Below are 18782 nucleotides of genomic sequence, written 5' to 3' on the forward strand. Positions count from 1 at the left end.
GGATGTACAGTCAGCAGCAGAAGTTGCTAAGCGGGCGAGGTGTTCAAAATTACCTTGACATGCTCTTATTCTCTTAACAATAAAGTCGCGTCAAGATCATTGAACACATAGGCCGCTTAGCAACTTGTGTTGCTGACTGTACAGGGTGGGCCCACAGGTCTAGAATGTACAAGATTGTCTGTCAAATATCAAAGCGCGACCAAAATCAGAATGATATTAAAGGGGCCCACTGATTAACAGTCCGCCGGACGGTATCGGCCTGTCAGTTGTTCGGAACTGTCAAAATTTTGTTCTAACTGACAGGCCGTTGCTGTCCGGCGGACTGTCAATCAGTGGGCCCCTTAAGAGTCATTGAAAGTACCAATTGAATTTATAATTAATATGTGATTGCGTAAATTAATTGCTTTACTAACAGTACTAGCCCCGATGCATATGTTTTCGTTTAGTCGAACCATTTTTTGATATTCTCGCGTTTGTAAAGTTTTTTTTAACCCATAAATTACTGTAAACAAAGGCCTATTTTTGCTGTGACCAAAGGTCAACCACAACGGAAGTTTTCACCAAATTTCGTAATTTCTAATGTAGATGTAGAATAAAAATGGGCCGAGTAGAATATACTCGTAAAACTACTTAGATACGCTCGGGGTCAAGCGACCTCGCTGATACGAAAAAAAGTCTTCTAACAACATTGACATAAATCTAAGGACGGGCCTTACGGGCAATAAGAACGGGGCCAGTACATAACAGCGGTGTGCCGCACACGTATTCGAGCCAATCGTGCAGTCTTACGCCACAACGCGATTGGTTGATGAGTTCGCATCAGGCGCGCGATTTGTCGCAATCGCAACTAGTTGCGTTAGACTGCACGATTGGCTCGAATTCGTGTGACGCCGCTGAACTAGCACCATTCTTAGTGCCCGTAAGGCCCGTCCTTAGATTTATGTCAATGTCTAACAATAAATTTACAAACTTTGCGGTGGCTATCTTTCTATCTGCTACTTCCCACTCTTGTATCGACGGCGAACATCTATGTACCTAGTCTAATCGATATTTATGCAAAAATGTCCCATTCTAAGTACTTTCAGTGTTACCAATGTAATAATTAAGTTTCTGTTAGGCACGTACACATTTGAAAAATAATGTTTACGCTTTGAATATCTCTAACCTTGATCTTTCTTAAACTCTTTTTTTAGTTATCTTGCTTCCAAAATCATGTAATATGTGTATGAATACTACGATAAAAAATTATATATTAGTTAAGACGAAACAGGAGCTGAGTTTTAAATATTTTAGGTAAATATACCCGTCTCGATAACGGAAGCGGCACCTAAAAGTAGTGCGATAAGGACAAGGCGAAAAATCCTGCGTAAAAATTTCAAAAATCGAGGTTTCGTACTCCTCTGTTTCCTCCTCCAAAACTTAACCAATCGTAACCAAATTTGTAAATCTAAATGATTATGAAATTATCTGTGTCGGGCCGTTTTGCTTTTTCGGCTAATTGATATCAGTTTTGAATGCCACGCCTCTCATTGCGGCATAGTCAATTAGGCCATTTTGGCCATTTTTGAAGGGCTCTAGCGCCTTAAAAAACAAAAATATCAAAAAAAGCAAAACGAGGAGTACGTTTGTATGGAGAAATGACCACTCCCGTTGGCTCTTAATGTGTAACGTAAAATCTAGGTTTTAGAGTTTCGTAATTAACAAGGAAGTTCGTCTGCCCCATTATTAATTATGCCGACAAAGTGCTGTAGTAAAATGTTGAAAGAATATCACCACACCGGGGGTGCTAAACTCCTCCCTTCGAGAAAACTCGGCTCCGTTCGGTTCAGTGTTGCTCCGAGCAATTATTAGGGTTGACACAATTTGACGTCCCTTGGCGTGCACGACCACAGATTTAAGATAATGGCTTGAATTTTGACAACCGTAAATAGTCGAAAGGGACAGTGCCTATATTAGAAAGGGACAGCAGGATTCGACCCTGAACCGCTGTCAAACTTCGGTTTTGTAGGAAGTTTCCTTTCTGTACGGTAGTATTTATTATTTATTCTGTGACTACACTCTATAAAACAAAGTCTCCCGCCGCGTCTATCTGTACGGCTACCACCAGTTTTGACATTGACATAACGCTCACGTTTACGTAACTTACTTTCTATGCATCTCGCTCGTACTCGCATATGCGAGCAATAGTGGAAGCGAGATGTACAGAAAGTAAATTACGTAGACGTGAGCGTTATGTCAATGTTAAAACTGATGGTAGAGGCTCTGATGTTTATATGTACGAATGTTCGGGATAAACTCAAAAACTACTGAACGGATTTGCATGCGGTATTCACCTATCAATAGAGTTTGTCTCTTTTCCGCACTTGTATGGTAAATAACTATTGCAATTAATCCGCATGCTAGCCGTGTAAATTAATTAACTACCGTGATGATCGATTTGTAACACTAAGTTAAAATAACTTTTTACCTGTGTCCGTTTTAGTTTGACGTCGCTCGCCTTTTCGATCGGTATCTTCCAGCTACTTGGATCAGCATCTTTCAATAGGTAAATCTTCTTCTTTTAGGTAGAGTCCTACCCTCTTATTCATAAACGTTGACTAAAGTTGAGAAGGCGATAATAATCGTTTGTCCCTTTCCATCATACCAATACGTCGGAAAGGGACAAACTATTAGGTATTCAACTTTAGTAAATGTTTTTGAATAAGGGGGCTTATGTCTGAGGGTCGTGAGCACTATAAGTCACCCTATGTTGTAGTGCTTTCTATCCTAGCAGATTTTTTGCTTTCGTTATGAAGTCGTGAGAAAACCGGGATCCCAATAAGATCTAGTTCACCCTCTGGGTTAGAAGGTCAGATGGCAGTCGCTTTTGTAAAAACTAGGGCCAATTCTCGGGATCAGTTGCCAAGCGGAGCCCAGACTCCCATGAGCCATAGCAAAATGCCGGGGTAACGCGAGGAAAAAGAAGATTTCTATTTTTTTAATAGGCTTCTTAATAATGATAATCCGTAACTTGTTACAGAAGACGATGATGTGGCTGCTAATATTGTCCTCGATGTTGTTGGTATGTTTTTCTTTTAAATAAATATTAAAATTTTAAAAGTTAACTCGTCACAAGCTTTCGGAGTTCGACATTTGGAGAACTAAACTGCCGTAAAGATATATGACTGATTTTGAACGTCGAATATTTTTTGAAACGTTATTTTATTCCAGTTTGACGGGATCCATGTAATTGTAAGTGTTTAAAGTTTAATACCTAAGCACAGAATAAATAATAGTACTAGGTAGAGAAGACTCACTCTCTAACAAGACGCGTCTGTTACGATCAGCACAGGATATGGCCGCTAGGTGGCGACAGCGCCACGCGCGGCTTATGGCTTTCCCCAAAATTGGGGTGGAACGGATGTACTTTTAGCACAGAATAATTAATAGTACTACCGTACAGAAAGGAAACTTCCTACAAAAACGAAGTTTGACAGCGGTTCAGGGTCGAATCATGCTGTCTCTTTCTAATATATGGCACTATCCCTTTCGGCTATTTAGGGTTGTCAAAAATCAAGTGATTATCTTATCTGTGGTCGTGCACGCAAAAGGAAGTCAAGTGGTGCCAACCCTAATAATTGCTCGGAGCAATGCTGAGCCGAGCGGAGCCGAGTTTGACCGAAGTCAGGAGTTTCGCACCCCTGCTTTTAGCAAAATTATGAAATCGCGGAGTAAGCCACGCCTGCCTAAGGTCAATGTGGCTAATTCCGTCATAGGGGCTACTCCGTCTACGAGCGTATATTTCTTTGACTTTCAATCGTAGGAAAAGAAAACCATTTGCTTTTGATTGCTGAAACTAAAAGCAATCGCTGCTTTGTCGACGAAATTATCAATGTTGTTCGTTCTTCGAGAAAAACGCTAGTGTACGGAACAGCCCCTATGACGGAATTAGCCACATCGACCTATACACTAAACGCTGCAAAAATCGAATATTAAAATGGGAGTGAAACAAATGTACAACAAAATATTACGATTGATTTAGTATTCAGTATTCATTTATTTCTTGCTTCCATGGTACATTTTAGGTGGTATTTACATTTCTTATGGTATCACATGGACCCTGAAAAGGGTGTAGCAAACATAAGTACATACATAATTCACTTAAGCTACAGGTACTTAATACATCTCTAACATAACTCTAGTGGCTTTTACAAACGTATAACTAACTTATCATTATATAGATATTTAGAATATTTTATATTAATCAATAGGTTTATTGTAGGACGTACTACGAGTATGTCTAAAATTTCTTTTCTTCCATAAATTCGGTTATTGTATAATATGCTTTTTTTAATAAAAGTTGTTTTAATTTTCTTTACGATATTCATGTTTATATATATGTTAAAATCTTAAAATGTTTTAAATAAAAGTTTTAGATAGTCATAAAAACGTCAATCGTCTCGAAAACAATAATTTATTGGGTTTGGGAAAAGCAATTATTTTATTTTTTTTATTTAGACCTTAATTTTGCTCTCGTAATGCCAAGGGATAGGTATATCCACAAAAAAGTGAATTTGAAAATTTAACTTTAAGGTAAGTAAATTATTTAAGAAACCTACTTGTTTGCATTCCGTTTTAAGATATCGCTAATTGACTTAGGCAGAGTATTATGTACTCAATAAAATTTTATATAAATATGTACACTTATTATAATTAATACTTAATACATAACCCCAGGGGGGGTAAAATAAAAAGAAACTTCATGTTTCGAATTTTTAATTGAATTGAAAATCACAACAGCGACTTTGTGATGTTTATTTTCTTTTTTCAGGAAGCTTATTGTGTGGCGAAAGTAAGTACTAATACTTGAGCCCATTTAAGGGCGCGCTCCACGCTTATGAAAATATGTTATTTATAGTGGCGCTGCTACATTTTGTCGCTGCCAGGTCAAGTCGATTCATGTCAAGCGGAGCGCCGCAGTACGCGATGCACGGCCGTCGTGAACGCTGCTCGCACTGTTAGTGCTTGAGAAAGGAGACCTAGGCTCTCCGAAACATGTCGCGCGAGTGACTTAAAACAAGTGAATCTAAATCGTAAAATTATGATATAAACGTACCTAACACATAATAATTTTAAAATTTAAATTATGGCGAATTTTATATAGTCGCACCTATAAAAATCTGCAGCGGATAGCCCACGCAGTGTAAGTGTTATGTATACGTCATAATTTCATAGAAGTTTGACGTTTAAAATGACACTTGCACTGCGTGGGCTATTAATATCGCTGCAGACTTTTTACGGTCTGACTTTAGCAAAGTAGGCACACGAGATGTGAAAAATACTTTATAAAAAGTATTTCAATACAAAATACAAATACTTCCTTGATATACTATTTCAAATGCAAAATACATAATAGTTTTTGAATTTGTATTTAAAATACAAAATACGAAATAGGTATTTTCAAAATACAAATACTTTGCGATAAAAGGTACTCTGAATAGTGAATACCTAGTCCAAATTAAATAGTATTAGTCGGAATTTCCGAGTTGAAAAGACTCTTTATTCTTTGAAAACAGCGTGTCAATCAGTCCTCTATCTAAAATGCAAATTTCTAGTTGTTTGCTAATTGCATATTAACCGGTAGGATGGATGGATGATGGTTTTTAACGGCCAATTTTTAAAGCATTAATTTAGATTTGTAATGTTTTACAGCTAGTATAATGCCTCTCGTTAGTGTGATGAAAAGGCCTCGTTTGTTTTTCACCAGGGCAGAAAAGTTTGGAGAACAAACTTTTGCTATGAAACCCTCGCAATACTCAAGATTACACTTTTTTAATCACTCGCTACGCTTGTGGTCATGACGTTACTAAACAGATTCAACAGTTTCAGAATAGAGAGTTGCCAGGATTGTAACATCAGAAGAGATTGTAACTCCTTCCTACATTACCTACTATAAAGTATGTATTTTGTATTTTGAAAATAGAAAATAGGTCCCAAAAACTATTTCAAATAAAATATAAAATAGTTTTCTTCAAAAGGTATTTAAATACAAAATACAAAATAGGTATTTTGCATTTTGTATTTGCATTTTAAATACAAGTATTTCAAATAAGTCACATCTCTGCTGATTACCAGTTCGCAGGACGATATCGGCCTGTCACTTAAACGCAAAATATAACAGCTCCGAGCAACTGACAGGCTGATATCGTCCGGCGAACTGGTAGTCTGTGGGTCCCTTAAGTGTCGGTCCCGATTCTAACATACTTATTATTCAACTGTACTCACCTAACCCTTATCTGCGCCCCATTTCATTCATAGGGCCCGATTCGGATTTTGAAATAGACATCTATTAGATATCTTTTACACATCACCAAGATACGATAACGATATGTTTAAGATCTAACCTGTCAAGTTTGAAATTTGCGCGATTCTGAAACTTCTCTTGAACGATTTCCACAGGATATGACTTAGAGATTCAATTCACATCTAATAGATATCTTACTCTATCTAACACAAAAGAGAACTAGTTGATATCTAAACTATAACGTATCTAGAATGGATCTAGTACGTGTCGTCTCTTGTGAATATCTTGGAAGTTCGAATACGGCAGATAGTGCCCATACCTAAGACACGAGACTGTGTACATTCTTAACCCTTAAATGCATGGTGTACGATGCAGCGTACATTACAAAATATCTAATTTTATACATAATTAGATAAAATCTATTTATTCCTATATATTATTTCAATAGTAAAACCAATCCGTTTTCCAATTTTTTACTTAAATTAACGCAATATTTTAATTTATAAAAATTACATTCATTTAAGACGAAATGTCGGAAAATTTTAAAATATCCAGAGTTTGATGAGTTTTAGTATGTGATTTTGGACGTTTTTTGTGGGGTTTGTAATTATTTGATATTTAAAAACTTTATCATAGGTGTATCTAAAATAGTGTATCTTTGATGGTAGTAAGATTTTTCATATATCTCTTCCTGATAATTATATATTTACGTAAATATGATTTAGCCTATGCAACTTCTAACACTGATTTCGCAGTGAAAATCGATGTTATAATTTTTTTTCCATTTTTCCCATAATCAGCAAACAATTATGTAACACATATATTAATTTCGGGCAAAAAGAAAAATTCATGCATTTAAGGGTTAATCAAATTAGGTACCTATATTTATTCAAATTCTGGTCTCAGACTTTTGATACAGGGGGAAGATTGAGAAACGTGTCTCCTGACTAAATGCTCGAAAGTAGTAGAAGTATTTAGAACAAGTTAAATTATTTATATAAAATATTTTAATTTGTTTTATTTCAAGTAGAAAGGACTTATTCTCTTTTTTTGAGGTTTGGTAATTTTTTTTTAGTCTTCTTCCTCGCGTTATCCCGGCATTTTGCCACGGCTCACATAGGAGCCTGGGGTCCGCTTGACAACTAATTTTTTCTTAGTATATACCATTTATTTTAGTTAGCTTGTAAACTTTGCTATCTTGTTGCACAAATTAAATAACTACTCCCATCGTTTTATCTTTTGCAGTGTTCAGATGTATGCACAGAAAACGTATGTACCTAGGATATTTTTTTTTATATATAAAGACAGGTAAATAAAACAGGGGAAATAACAAAATATACCAACAGACACAGAACACAGAACAGTTCTTTGTTCTTTACTCACGGAGACGCACCTGTGTACTGAAAGGTCGCAAGTTCGGGTCTTGCCCGCCTAAGGCAGCGTAATTTTTAGGGTTCCGTACCCAAAGGGTAAAAACGGGACCCTATTACTAAAACTCCGCTGTCCGTCTGTCTATCTGTCTGTGTGTCTGTCTGGCCGTCTGTCTGTTCGTCTGTCTGCCACCAGGCTGTATCTCATGAACTGTGATAGCTAGGCAGTTGAAAATTTCACAGATGATGTATTTCTGTTGCCGCTGTAACAACAAATACTAAAAACAGATTATAATGAACCGGTCTGGCCTAGTGGGTAGTGACCCTGCCTATGAAGCCGATGGTTCCGGGTTCGAATCCTGCATTTATTTGTATGATGATACAGATATTTGTTCTTGAGTCATGGTTGTTTTCTATGTATTTAAGTATTTATATATTATATATATCGTTGTCTGAGCACCCACAACACAAGCCTTCTTGAGATTACCGTGGGGCTTAGTCAATTTGTGTAAAAATGTCCTTATAATATTTATTATTTATTAATAAAATGTTGGGAAGTAAATATTGTCTTATCTATTTTATTTTTACAGATCATACTGGAGAAACGCTGTTCAGCTAAAGTAAATTAATTTAGATACATATACATATATATATATATATATTCACTGCCAGGGGGCGTGGCCTAGGAACAAACTTGTATGACGGTGGACGCACATGTGCGTCGGGGGCAGTGAATGTGTTAATCATTAACAAATAATACATACCTACTTAATAAGATTTTTGTAGCAAGTGCTATTTAATGAATGTATTTTAAGATAAAAATAATAATAAGTTACCATATATTTTAGTGTACTGGACTAAGTAATTGTGGGGCAATGGTAAGTAGAACTATTCTAGATTCAGACCAAGAATAGTCTGCAGCGGATTTGATAGCCCACGCAGTGAAAGTGTCATTTTAAACGTCAAACTTCTATGAAATTATTACGTATAAATGGCACTGGAACTGCGTGGGCTATCAAATCTGCTGCATACTTTTTTTTGTTCCGACTCTAACCAGTAACCAGTATAACCACAGATCAAGAATGACGCTTTAAACTAAAGATAATTCAATTCAAGTGTACAAAAGGAGCAATTATGTAAACATTCTCCAAAATAAATACCGAAGCCTGAACAAGTAGATTTTAAGAAAATTAAGTACTCCAAAAACACACACACACACGCACGCACGCACGCACGCACGCAAGCACGCACGCACGTACGCACGCACGCACGCACGCACGCACGCACGCACGCACGCACACACACACACACACACACACACACACACACACACACACACACAAACACAGTAGATACACGTACTCGTACTTATCTGAATAGTTAAGTTACATATTATATCACCATATTATGTCATTTTTGCTATGATTTTTTGATATGATTGATTAATTGAATGGAAACTACATATTTGTTTCCGTTAGTGTGTATCGAACAACTGTGTAGTAGAGGTGAGTCTCAAATATTTACTATGCTTTTGCCACTGATTACTTACCTAACAACCTGAACAACACAGTTTCAAATTGCCAAGCAACAAGATGCGACATGCAGGTTCTGCCAGGAGTCAGAAGAGACTGCAATGCACATTCTCTGCTCCTGTGGACCACTGATGTCACAAAGAAGTAACCTACATAGGGCGACACGTAATACTGCAACCTTATGAGGCCCAAAGAATCTGGATTCAACGGGCATTAGTAATGAACGTTAAAGGGCCATCACAATAGATCGACGTGGCACTCAAAGACCTACCAGCACCCCAATAATAATACCTCACCTAAAAATGGTGTAAGGATCGTTGTCCCTTAAGGTACAAGTTGAAACCCACCGCAAACAGCAGCAGCAGACGACGTGTTGCTCCGACACTGCTGATGTCTTATGTATTTCTAATGGGTCTCTATTGTTTCCCATAATGTTTTACTTACTTAGGCACTTGTCCCACCAAGAGCGAGTAAGCGATTAACTATCGGCGATTTTCTCGCCCAAGAAACGAACAAAAGATTAGGATCCTGTGTTAGTAAAAGAGACACATATATTAATAGTTCATCGCTGGCTGTCCACACTGCCGGCGAGAACACTCGCTCTACTAGTTTGTCGCCGCAATAAGATAAAACTAGCTCAGCGGTACTCGCTCGGCGATGCTCGCTTCGTAGTTAGAACTCAAGCTGCGAGACCAATCAGTCTGCGTGTTCGGCGACGCTGCACCGCCCGAGCGAGTGACGCGAGTAATAGCCCGTCGCACTCGAACACTCGCCTATAGCCGAGCGACAAAACTATTGGAGCTAACACTCGCTTCTCGCCGCTCGCTCACTCGTATCTAGTTTATCGCTCTTCTCGCTTATCGCTCATCGTCGGCGGTGGGACAAGTGCCTTACTCCGTTGGCTCAGCGACCCAAACTGAGACTTGGCCTCCGACACAAGACAGCGCCACTTTTCTCGGTCCTGTGCGACCTCTCGCCAATTGTTGACTCGAAGTTCGCGCAGATCCGCCACCACCATGTCGCACCAGCGATATCTGGGTCATCCGATAGGACGTCTTCCTGCTGGACGGCCCAGGTATGATCTTTTCACGTTCCGATCTTCATCCATTCTCTCAAGGTGGCTCAACCAACGGAGTCTGTGAGCTTTAGTCTCTCATAAAGTTTTAAGTCAAAATGTAATGTTTGTCCGCATTTTCGTTAGTCATAATTTGATATTTCTCAGAAACTCGTAACTTTGTAGGATTGCCATAAAACAAACCTAACCTAACCTATCTATAGGATAACCTTACGAATATCCTCAAAAGTGAACAGTTTCAGAATTATAATGATAATCTGCTAATCATTACATTAGGACTTTCAATTATGATGTCAAACAAAGGGATACGATTTCTAATTTTCTATAGTAACTTCAACGTGTCGCTAACTACGAATATTTTTTCATAGAAATACGTATATAGAAAACAGGTTTTGATTTGTTGTGATCCGGTACTTTATTGGAGATTTATTGGAGATCTGTTTTTTTTTTGTTTTTCAGTGCGCTGGACCGAAATGCAAAGCTTCGGTAATGTATTATAATTAGGGAATGCAAATCGGTTATATTCGGTTATTTTTTGTATGGAAATTATCGGTTATTAACCGAAACCGCGGTTATTTCCATACAAAAAATAACCGATTTGCATTCCCTAATTATAATTATTATTCTGTGTGATTTTTTTGGCGAGCTCAAAGTCAGAAGTCAGGATACAAATTATGTCGGGCTAAAACCCTTGTTGGGTAGTGACCCAAAAAGGGCTCAGTGGAGCCAGTTATGTAGTAGTACAGTCACCTGCAATGTTACCTACTCTTCGAAGGCAACAAAAACACGTGACACGCTCTTCTAGCTCCACAAATAAGATCGTGTCAGATATTTTTGCGGTCTTCGTTGTGTAACATAATATTATGGTACTAGTGATATTTAACATCTGCTTATGACCAATGACGCGACAGGCTTATCACGCAACCAGAGCGTCATAACGTTCTTTACGGTACATATGTTGCTAAATTACCGCCCTAATGCGGGTAACTAGCACTATACGTGCGTAAAGTGTCATTCTATGGAACTTGCGAAGTATGTAGGTAAATAAACGTCGCTTGTAAATTCATCATTCTTTGACAATTTCAATATGGCGGTTTGTTTACATACTCGTAGTTAGCAAGTTCCATAGAATTATTTAATATTTTCATATCTTTGTTTTAGTGCTCAGGAAACAACTGTAAGGCTATGGTGAGATAAAAACTTTCTTAGTCAGTGCGGAAAGAGTAGAGTCGTTTATTTATTTATTTTTGGTCTGTTAAACGCATAATTTGACAGCTCCGAACAACTGACAGGCTGATATCGTCCGGCGAACTGGTAATCTGTGGGCTCCTTAAATATCAACGTGACGGCTGATTAGATGACGGGTGCGGTTCACTGTATATAACAACTATGGATATATTATTGGTCAATATAACGATCAACGGTTATAATTTATAAGACATATACATACGAATTACATATTTTTATCAGATAGATCTTAATACAGTAACTTTATACATTTCGCGTTTGCGTTAAATCCGGTAGTTCTGATTTTTTGCAGACGTGTTTATGATGTTGGCCCAATGAATAATACAAGTTTGTGACTTCGAGCGCTGAACGCAACTTTGTCAAATATCGAAAAATCCGCGAAAATTTCGGTTTTCTTTTAGATTTGGGCGATTATAACCCTAAAGGACTAGTTTTTGATAGTAGACTTAATTTGCTACAGTACGAGATTAGAACTGTCTCTGTAGATTGAATAGTTTCCGATATAAAGGCTTTCAAAATTTAGATATTTTTGAAATTGAGCTCGTAAGCTAAGTGACTGCAGTGAGTATGCACTTTTGTCTCAGGCGATGCCGCTTGGCACGATTGTTCCTAAGGTCAAACAAAGCTGATTTGGCCCAGTAGCTACGAGATCGTACTGTGCCTACCCCCCAAAAAAGGAAGGGAAAGGGTCGGATCCCCAGATCCAATCTAAGCCATATTTCTTCCTGCTCTTAGCAACTAGGGCAAGTTATATATGATTATCATATAATTTGCTACAATACGAGATTAAAATCGAAAAACCTGCGAAAATTTCCGCAGGTTTTTCGATTTTTGACAAAGTTGCGTTCGGCGCTCAAGGTCACAAACTTGGATTATTAATTGGACCCACATCATAAATAAGTATGCAGTAAATCAGAAAAACCGGTTTTGACGCAGAAGAGCCGCGTTACAAAATTCTACAATTTCACTTGATTATCTCTCATACAGTATAAGAGGTATTTGCTATAATATCTTTCAACCTAATGCTAAGGTAGTATAACGCATATACTTTATAATAAGGTTCGGTATAATATTCATTAGCTATTATGTATTATAGACATATTATTTGATATTGGAGAGTCGAATCAAGTATGGCATAGGTTAAAAAAAATCAGTGTTGCCAGGGCTCTGGAGTCATAAGTTACGTTTCGTTTCCCTAAAAGTCACGTTTTTGCTGCTCAAGTCACATTTTTATATTATTGTATTGTATGGGTACGTAAATCGATTTTGTTAGAAGAAATTCAGAAAATAATATATTTCACAAAAAATCTACTAACCTTATATGATTTTTCCTCAAAAGGAAAAAACGGAACCATTATATGATCACTCGTGCGTCTGTCTGTCTGTCTGTCCGTCTGTCACAGCCTATTTTCACGGAAACTACTGGACCAACTAAGTTGAAATTTGGTACACATATGTAAATTAGTGACCCAAAGACGGACATGTAAGTCATGTTACGTAAACAAATGAATTTTAAGCTTGGGGGCTACTTTTGGGGGGTCAATGGGAAAGTTAAAAAATTAAGATTTTCAATAACCCAAGCAAATTAGAAAAATCTGCGGAAATAATTCGTGTAGTTTTCAAAATTGGTACAGGTATACCTTGTGGTGTCCAAATAAACATACTAAAAGTCCTCGAGGGTAGGGGGTGTGCTGAGGGTGCAGGGAGGGTTGAAGGTACCTTTTTTCATATCTCGAAAATATATGTAGGTACAAATAGCATTATAATTACTTCGGACAAAAGTTTTATCATAAAATTTCTTGGTTGTTTATTTTTACTCTACGATCAATACTTTAGGAGCTTCAGGCTTTTAAAGTTAAATTAGAGATAAAAAATAGACGATTTAAGAAAACGTCGTTTTTTCGTAATTGTTCATCATAAATAAAAAATTCAGTTTGGAGTAAGCAAGCCAAGTGACCTGCTGATAAAATATTTAAAAAAAACCGGCCAAGAGCATGTAGCGCCATGCTCAGTGTAGGGTTCCGTAGTTATCCGTCTGTCAAAATAGACTATTCGCAATAACTCAAAAACAGCTATACCGATTAGGTTCGCTATATTTTTCCTTGAAAGTCTTTACTAAGCTATGTTTTTATGATTTTTTCATATTTTTTGGACCCATGGTTCAAAAGTTAGGGGAACTAAAGGGGAAAACACAACTTTTTTTCTTTCAGATCGATTATTTCCGAAAATATTAAGTTGATCAAAAAATGGTTCTTGAAGACCCGTATTCGTTTTAAAAGACCTATCTAACGACATCCCACACTATAGGGTGGAAGCGATAAAAAATCATCCCCGCTTTAATGTAGCCACCATAAAAAAATAATTTTTCTAGTTTATATTATTAAATTTGGCATGAATATATAAATTTGTTACACTTACAAAGTCGTAAAATATAAACTAGAAAAAATATTTTTTTAGGGTGACTCCCCTACATTAAGTGGGGATGTTTTTTCTTTTGCTTTAACCCTATAGTGTAGGGTGTCTTGGATAGGTCTTTTAAAATGAATAAGGGTCTTTAAGGACCATTTTTGATCAACTTAATATTTTCGGAAATAATCGATCTGAAAAAAAAAAGTTGTGTTTTCCACTTTAGTTCCCCTAGCATTTTAACCATGGGTCCAAAAAATATTAAAAAAATCGTGAAAGTAAAACTTAGTAAAGACTTTCAAGGAAAAATATAGCGAACCTAATCGGTTTAGCAGTTTTTGAGTTTTTCCAAATAGTCTATTTTGACGGACGGCGGGTAACTACGGAACCCTAGACTGAGCATTTCCCGACATGCTCTTGGCCGGTTTTTTTTATATTATATCAGCAGGTCGCTTAGCTTGCTTATCCTAAACTATTTATTATTTATTTATGATGAACAATTACGAAAAAACGACGTTTTCTTAAACCGTCTATTTTTTATCTCTTATTTAACTTTAACAGCCTGTATGTTATGTTCATTTTTACTCTGCGATCAATAGTTATAGGTATAAGTATTGATCGCAAAGTAAAAATGAACATAACCAAATTTGTAGAAAATTTTGTGATAAAACTTTTGTCCGAAGTAATTATAATGCTATTCGTACAGATATTCGAGATATGGGGTTAAAGAAAAGAATCATACACTAAAAAAATAACTACGAGTACTACTATCAAACTAAATGACACCGTCATGTCAAGGTAACAAGTCTCATCTTGCCACGACTATTATAATAAACATGATGGTGGATGTAAGGCCCCATTCGCAAGGGAGCTTTTTCAACGCGCGTTAAAAAAGCGTTTGAATGACACAAATGGATAACCATGTATGTATTCACACGACAGCGGTGGCGTTTTTTATCAAGCGTTGTTGGATTTTCGACTTTAAGCCTTGGTCGTTAAATCGAATTAAGAGCGCAGACAGATTCAAGCGCTTTTTTAACGCGCGTTGAAAAAGCTGCCGTGAGAATGGGGGCTAATGTCAAGGTGTCAGTGCAAGCGTCAACTTGGGTGCGTTCACCGCGTTCCTAAATAATACAAATTGCAGAACTAAACTTGTCCAAAATTCGACTAGCTTAAAAAGTCACAAAAATTGCCTCAAGATCGTAAGTCACGCACATGTCACACGAGAAGGCGAAAAGTCACGAAAAATGTGACTTTTGTGACCATCTGGCAACACTGAAAAAAATAGACACAGGAATCCCCATGTCTAAAGAGGAAGGCGGCTCCGGGGGCTCGCATAACAAAGAAGTGCATGTACAACCGCTGTTTTAGGTTGGGTTAGGTTAGGTTCGTTAGTTATCTTTTGTCCCTCAGAGCAGAAAATAGAAGCCCCGCAAGGCGGAGTTTCGTCGATTTGTCACCAAGTCAAATTTGCTATGTTAAAACCTACATTAGTATGATTTCTAAATGTAAGCTCTCCACATAAATTTCATTTTATGGATTGAACCTAATATAATTTCACACGCGATATAATAATGAAGTAAATTTTTTCAGTAATTTAATTTTCTCAAACATGCAATGAAATATTGATGTTATGTTCCTTATAATAGGCTGCGAAGTATGACGTTTCAGGTGCGGCTAGGACAAAAGGTCGTTAATGGAATTTCATACACATCTTGCAGGCCTAGGCCGGCAAAGTCCTCTTTTTTAATTTTTATTTCACAGATATTTGTGACACAGCATCGTGGCATTCATCCATTAAAAAAAACTAGAGGCAGTATTTGCTTTATGGTTCGTAATGACACTCTGCCACTACGCCTATAAAAAAAAAAACAAAAAACAATGTTTGCTATAATTTGCAGTTTTATTTGTATAAAATCAACATGAACTTAATAAATAATATATTCAATAATTTTATAATTTTAAATTATAAATTTAACTACACAAATAAAAACATTTCATCTAAACGTTACCGGTAAAAAGGTCTACTCAAACACGCGTAGTTATATTTTTTAAATTGTTATGGAGGTAAAGTTGAAAAATATTCATTCTGTTTTATTGGATTTATGGTGCGTTGTTGATTTTTTGACTTTAATATGAGTTCCGACGAAATAATGAAATTAATATTAATTGTAAACGTAGGTGTTGGAATTGGCAGCGTAAGCAGAATTGATTTTAATAACTTGCTGCGTCTGCCGCCAAGTCAAAGACGAAGTATGTATATGGTTGCTTATGGCAATTTTATTATTTGAGAAACTAAGAAAAATGGCTTACAGTTTATTAGAAACAGTTTTGTGGCATATTTTAAATGAATGTAACTACAAACTCGTCAACACTGTGGAAATTATACTTATTTACTCCATGCATAAAGCAACGATGTATGTGAAACATGATATCAACATGAAAGACTATGTAAACTTACGTGACGAAAACGACAGTCAGACGGATACAAGGCGAAAAAATCAAAGATACATGAAAATATACGGGTAGTAAAAATACACGACTCGTGTAAAACATACGCGTGATAATGATATAGGTACGTGTTGGTTATATTTTGGGTGTAGTTTACTTTTAGTTTTTTCTATAAATAAAACTTGGGTTTCGTGGATTTTTTATTTTATTTATTTCATTGCATGTTTGAGAAAAGCACTATACATACCTCGGCGGGAAATGGGGTTGCCCGCGCTCAGACCTATCCGGCCTCGCTTCGCTCGGCCGTCTATATGTCTTTTCGGCCGGCAATCCCTTTCGTCCCGGCCTCTGTAGTAATGTACTATTAAATGTTAGGTGATTCAGTTTTATAGAAGAAATATTTAGTCATTAAGTAATGCGCTTTTGACATGTATATGGCATTTTTTCGACATTCTATGGCAGTATCATAATTTATATGCAACTATTTATTATTTTATGGCATTTGTAAGACCCTGACGACATTTGTATGGCACCTTTTAGACATTTGTATGGCACTATGTCGACATTTGTATGCCCCAATCGACATTTATACGGTCAAAATAGCCGATTTGCGATATATCCTACACAATACAACCGATTCACTTATTTATTTTACTATATATTATAACACTATATTTGCCACTGTTATTATAAAATACACATTTTTATTTCGACTGTGTACCAACATATTAAGCGTCCATACAAATGTCATTGTAGTCGTACCAAAATATTTCGAAAGAGATTATTACCTGTTTTTATATAAATTAAACTGTTTCCGCGTACACACTAGATGGCAATCGACGCCCAACTAACCGCACTATTGCGTCGTAAATTTAAACTAACCGTTATTCAATATACAAAGAAGATTTTGGGGGGTATCTTTAAGTCATAACAAAACAAGTGCCGCGTGGGACAACGATAAAAAGGCTTACCTTGTTTTATTAAATAACGCATTAATTTATCGAAATGATTAAATCAATTCTCTAGAAAATGCTCTTAATACAAATACAAAGTTATTCATAATACGTTGCCTACATCCAAAGTTATGATTTTTTTTATTGCGCTATGCCGCCACTGGGACACGCGAAAAACGGCAAATTTCGCCATTTTTGAAACTTCAAATGCGATTTTGTTAGAAACCAATAATATTTAAGGTTCAGTTGTACATTATTTTTAAAGCTTATAATAAATAGAATGAAAATATATACATACCCAGTCTTTTAGTCCTATGGACTTCAAGTTTTAGCCTATTTGAAAATTGACCCATGTAATATCATATATCATTTATAACTTATATTGGGTAATCGTTAGATTAAATTTGTTTTATATCTACCCTTAACTATACAATATAAAGTTATTCCTCTTGTTGGTATACACACTATTGATTATATTAACTTAGTGATATATCTTTCAAAATTATACCATGTTGTTATATCGGATGAAAATATATCATTTATTGTTATAGCGATCATTACACACCCTTAGATGACAGCTGATAACTGATTGAATACGATTAAAGGAGCCCACTGATTAACAGTCCGCCGGACGGTATCGGCCTGTCAGTTAGAACAAAATTTTGACAGTTCCGAACAACTGACAGGCCGATACCGTCCGGCGGACTGTTAATCAGTGGGCCCCTTAACAGAAATATTGTTTGTCACCCAATTTGTCACCACCGGTCGCTTCTCGCTTCGTTCTTGTTGTCTTCTTAAATTATTGCAGGATTGACATAGGGATATCCACCTCCGAAGACCTGATCTGAACTGCTTATTTTTTACTTAATTAACGCAATATCACTCAATTTATAACCATTATTTTATTTCCAGTGCTCCGGAGATGATTGCGTAGCGGATGTAACATGCTTTTATTTTTATCTCTTAAGTTCAGCTAGGCGGCCAGCAACACTCTCAGGCCTATTCGGATTTCGAGATAATCACAAGATCTGAGACGATTTAGAGATCAACTAGATCTACATTAGATATCGACTAGATGTGACTTGGATATCTAACTCATAACTTATCGAAATCGTTCAAGAGGACCTCCAGAATCGCGGAAACGTCAAATTTCACATATCTATCTTACAAATATCTTAAAATTATCCATATCGTAACTTGTTGAAGTCTAGTAGAAATCTAATTCATTTTCCGAATCGAGCCGTCTGAACGGTCATTCTCAAAAAATATGTCTGCGGTAGAATTGCCGCGACCCATAATACAAAATTTATGAAAAGAGTCGCGGCAATTAGACGCAACCGCAGCCATATTCTTAGAGAATGACCCTGAGGTCCTCCACCTTACTCGTATTATTTGCAGTAAAATTTACGAGCTAACAGTTTTTAAGTTTGTTTGTGTTTGATTGTCCTAAAATATTTATATTGT

At 36.6% G+C, this 18782-nt stretch overlaps 1 protein-coding gene across 1 annotated transcript in view; it reads left to right on the forward strand.

Annotated features, from left to right (window-relative positions):
- The first annotated feature begins 2487 nt into the window (after positions 1-2487).
- The window catches only part of LOC134794936 (multiple epidermal growth factor-like domains protein 10), a 48177-nt gene continuing 31882 nt past the window's right edge, over positions 2488-18782 (forward strand). Inside the window, exons 1-11 of the mRNA XM_063766802.1 lie at positions 2488-2545; positions 3020-3061; positions 3211-3231; positions 4811-4831; positions 7529-7552; positions 8244-8273; positions 8502-8531; positions 9132-9158; positions 10720-10746; positions 11422-11448; positions 18231-18257. Of these exons, the coding sequence (XP_063622872.1) occupies positions 3026-3061; positions 3211-3231; positions 4811-4831; positions 7529-7552; positions 8244-8273; positions 8502-8531; positions 9132-9158; positions 10720-10746; positions 11422-11448; positions 18231-18257 (270 nt within the window). The 5' untranslated portion in view covers positions 2488-2545; positions 3020-3025. The remainder of the gene's footprint in view (positions 2546-3019; positions 3062-3210; positions 3232-4810; positions 4832-7528; positions 7553-8243; positions 8274-8501; positions 8532-9131; positions 9159-10719; positions 10747-11421; positions 11449-18230; positions 18258-18782) is intronic.

The sequence above is a fragment of the Cydia splendana genome, chromosome 11 (assembly GCF_910591565.1).
Source record: "Cydia splendana chromosome 11, ilCydSple1.2, whole genome shotgun sequence".
Classification (NCBI taxonomy): domain Eukaryota; kingdom Metazoa; phylum Arthropoda; class Insecta; order Lepidoptera; family Tortricidae; genus Cydia; species Cydia splendana.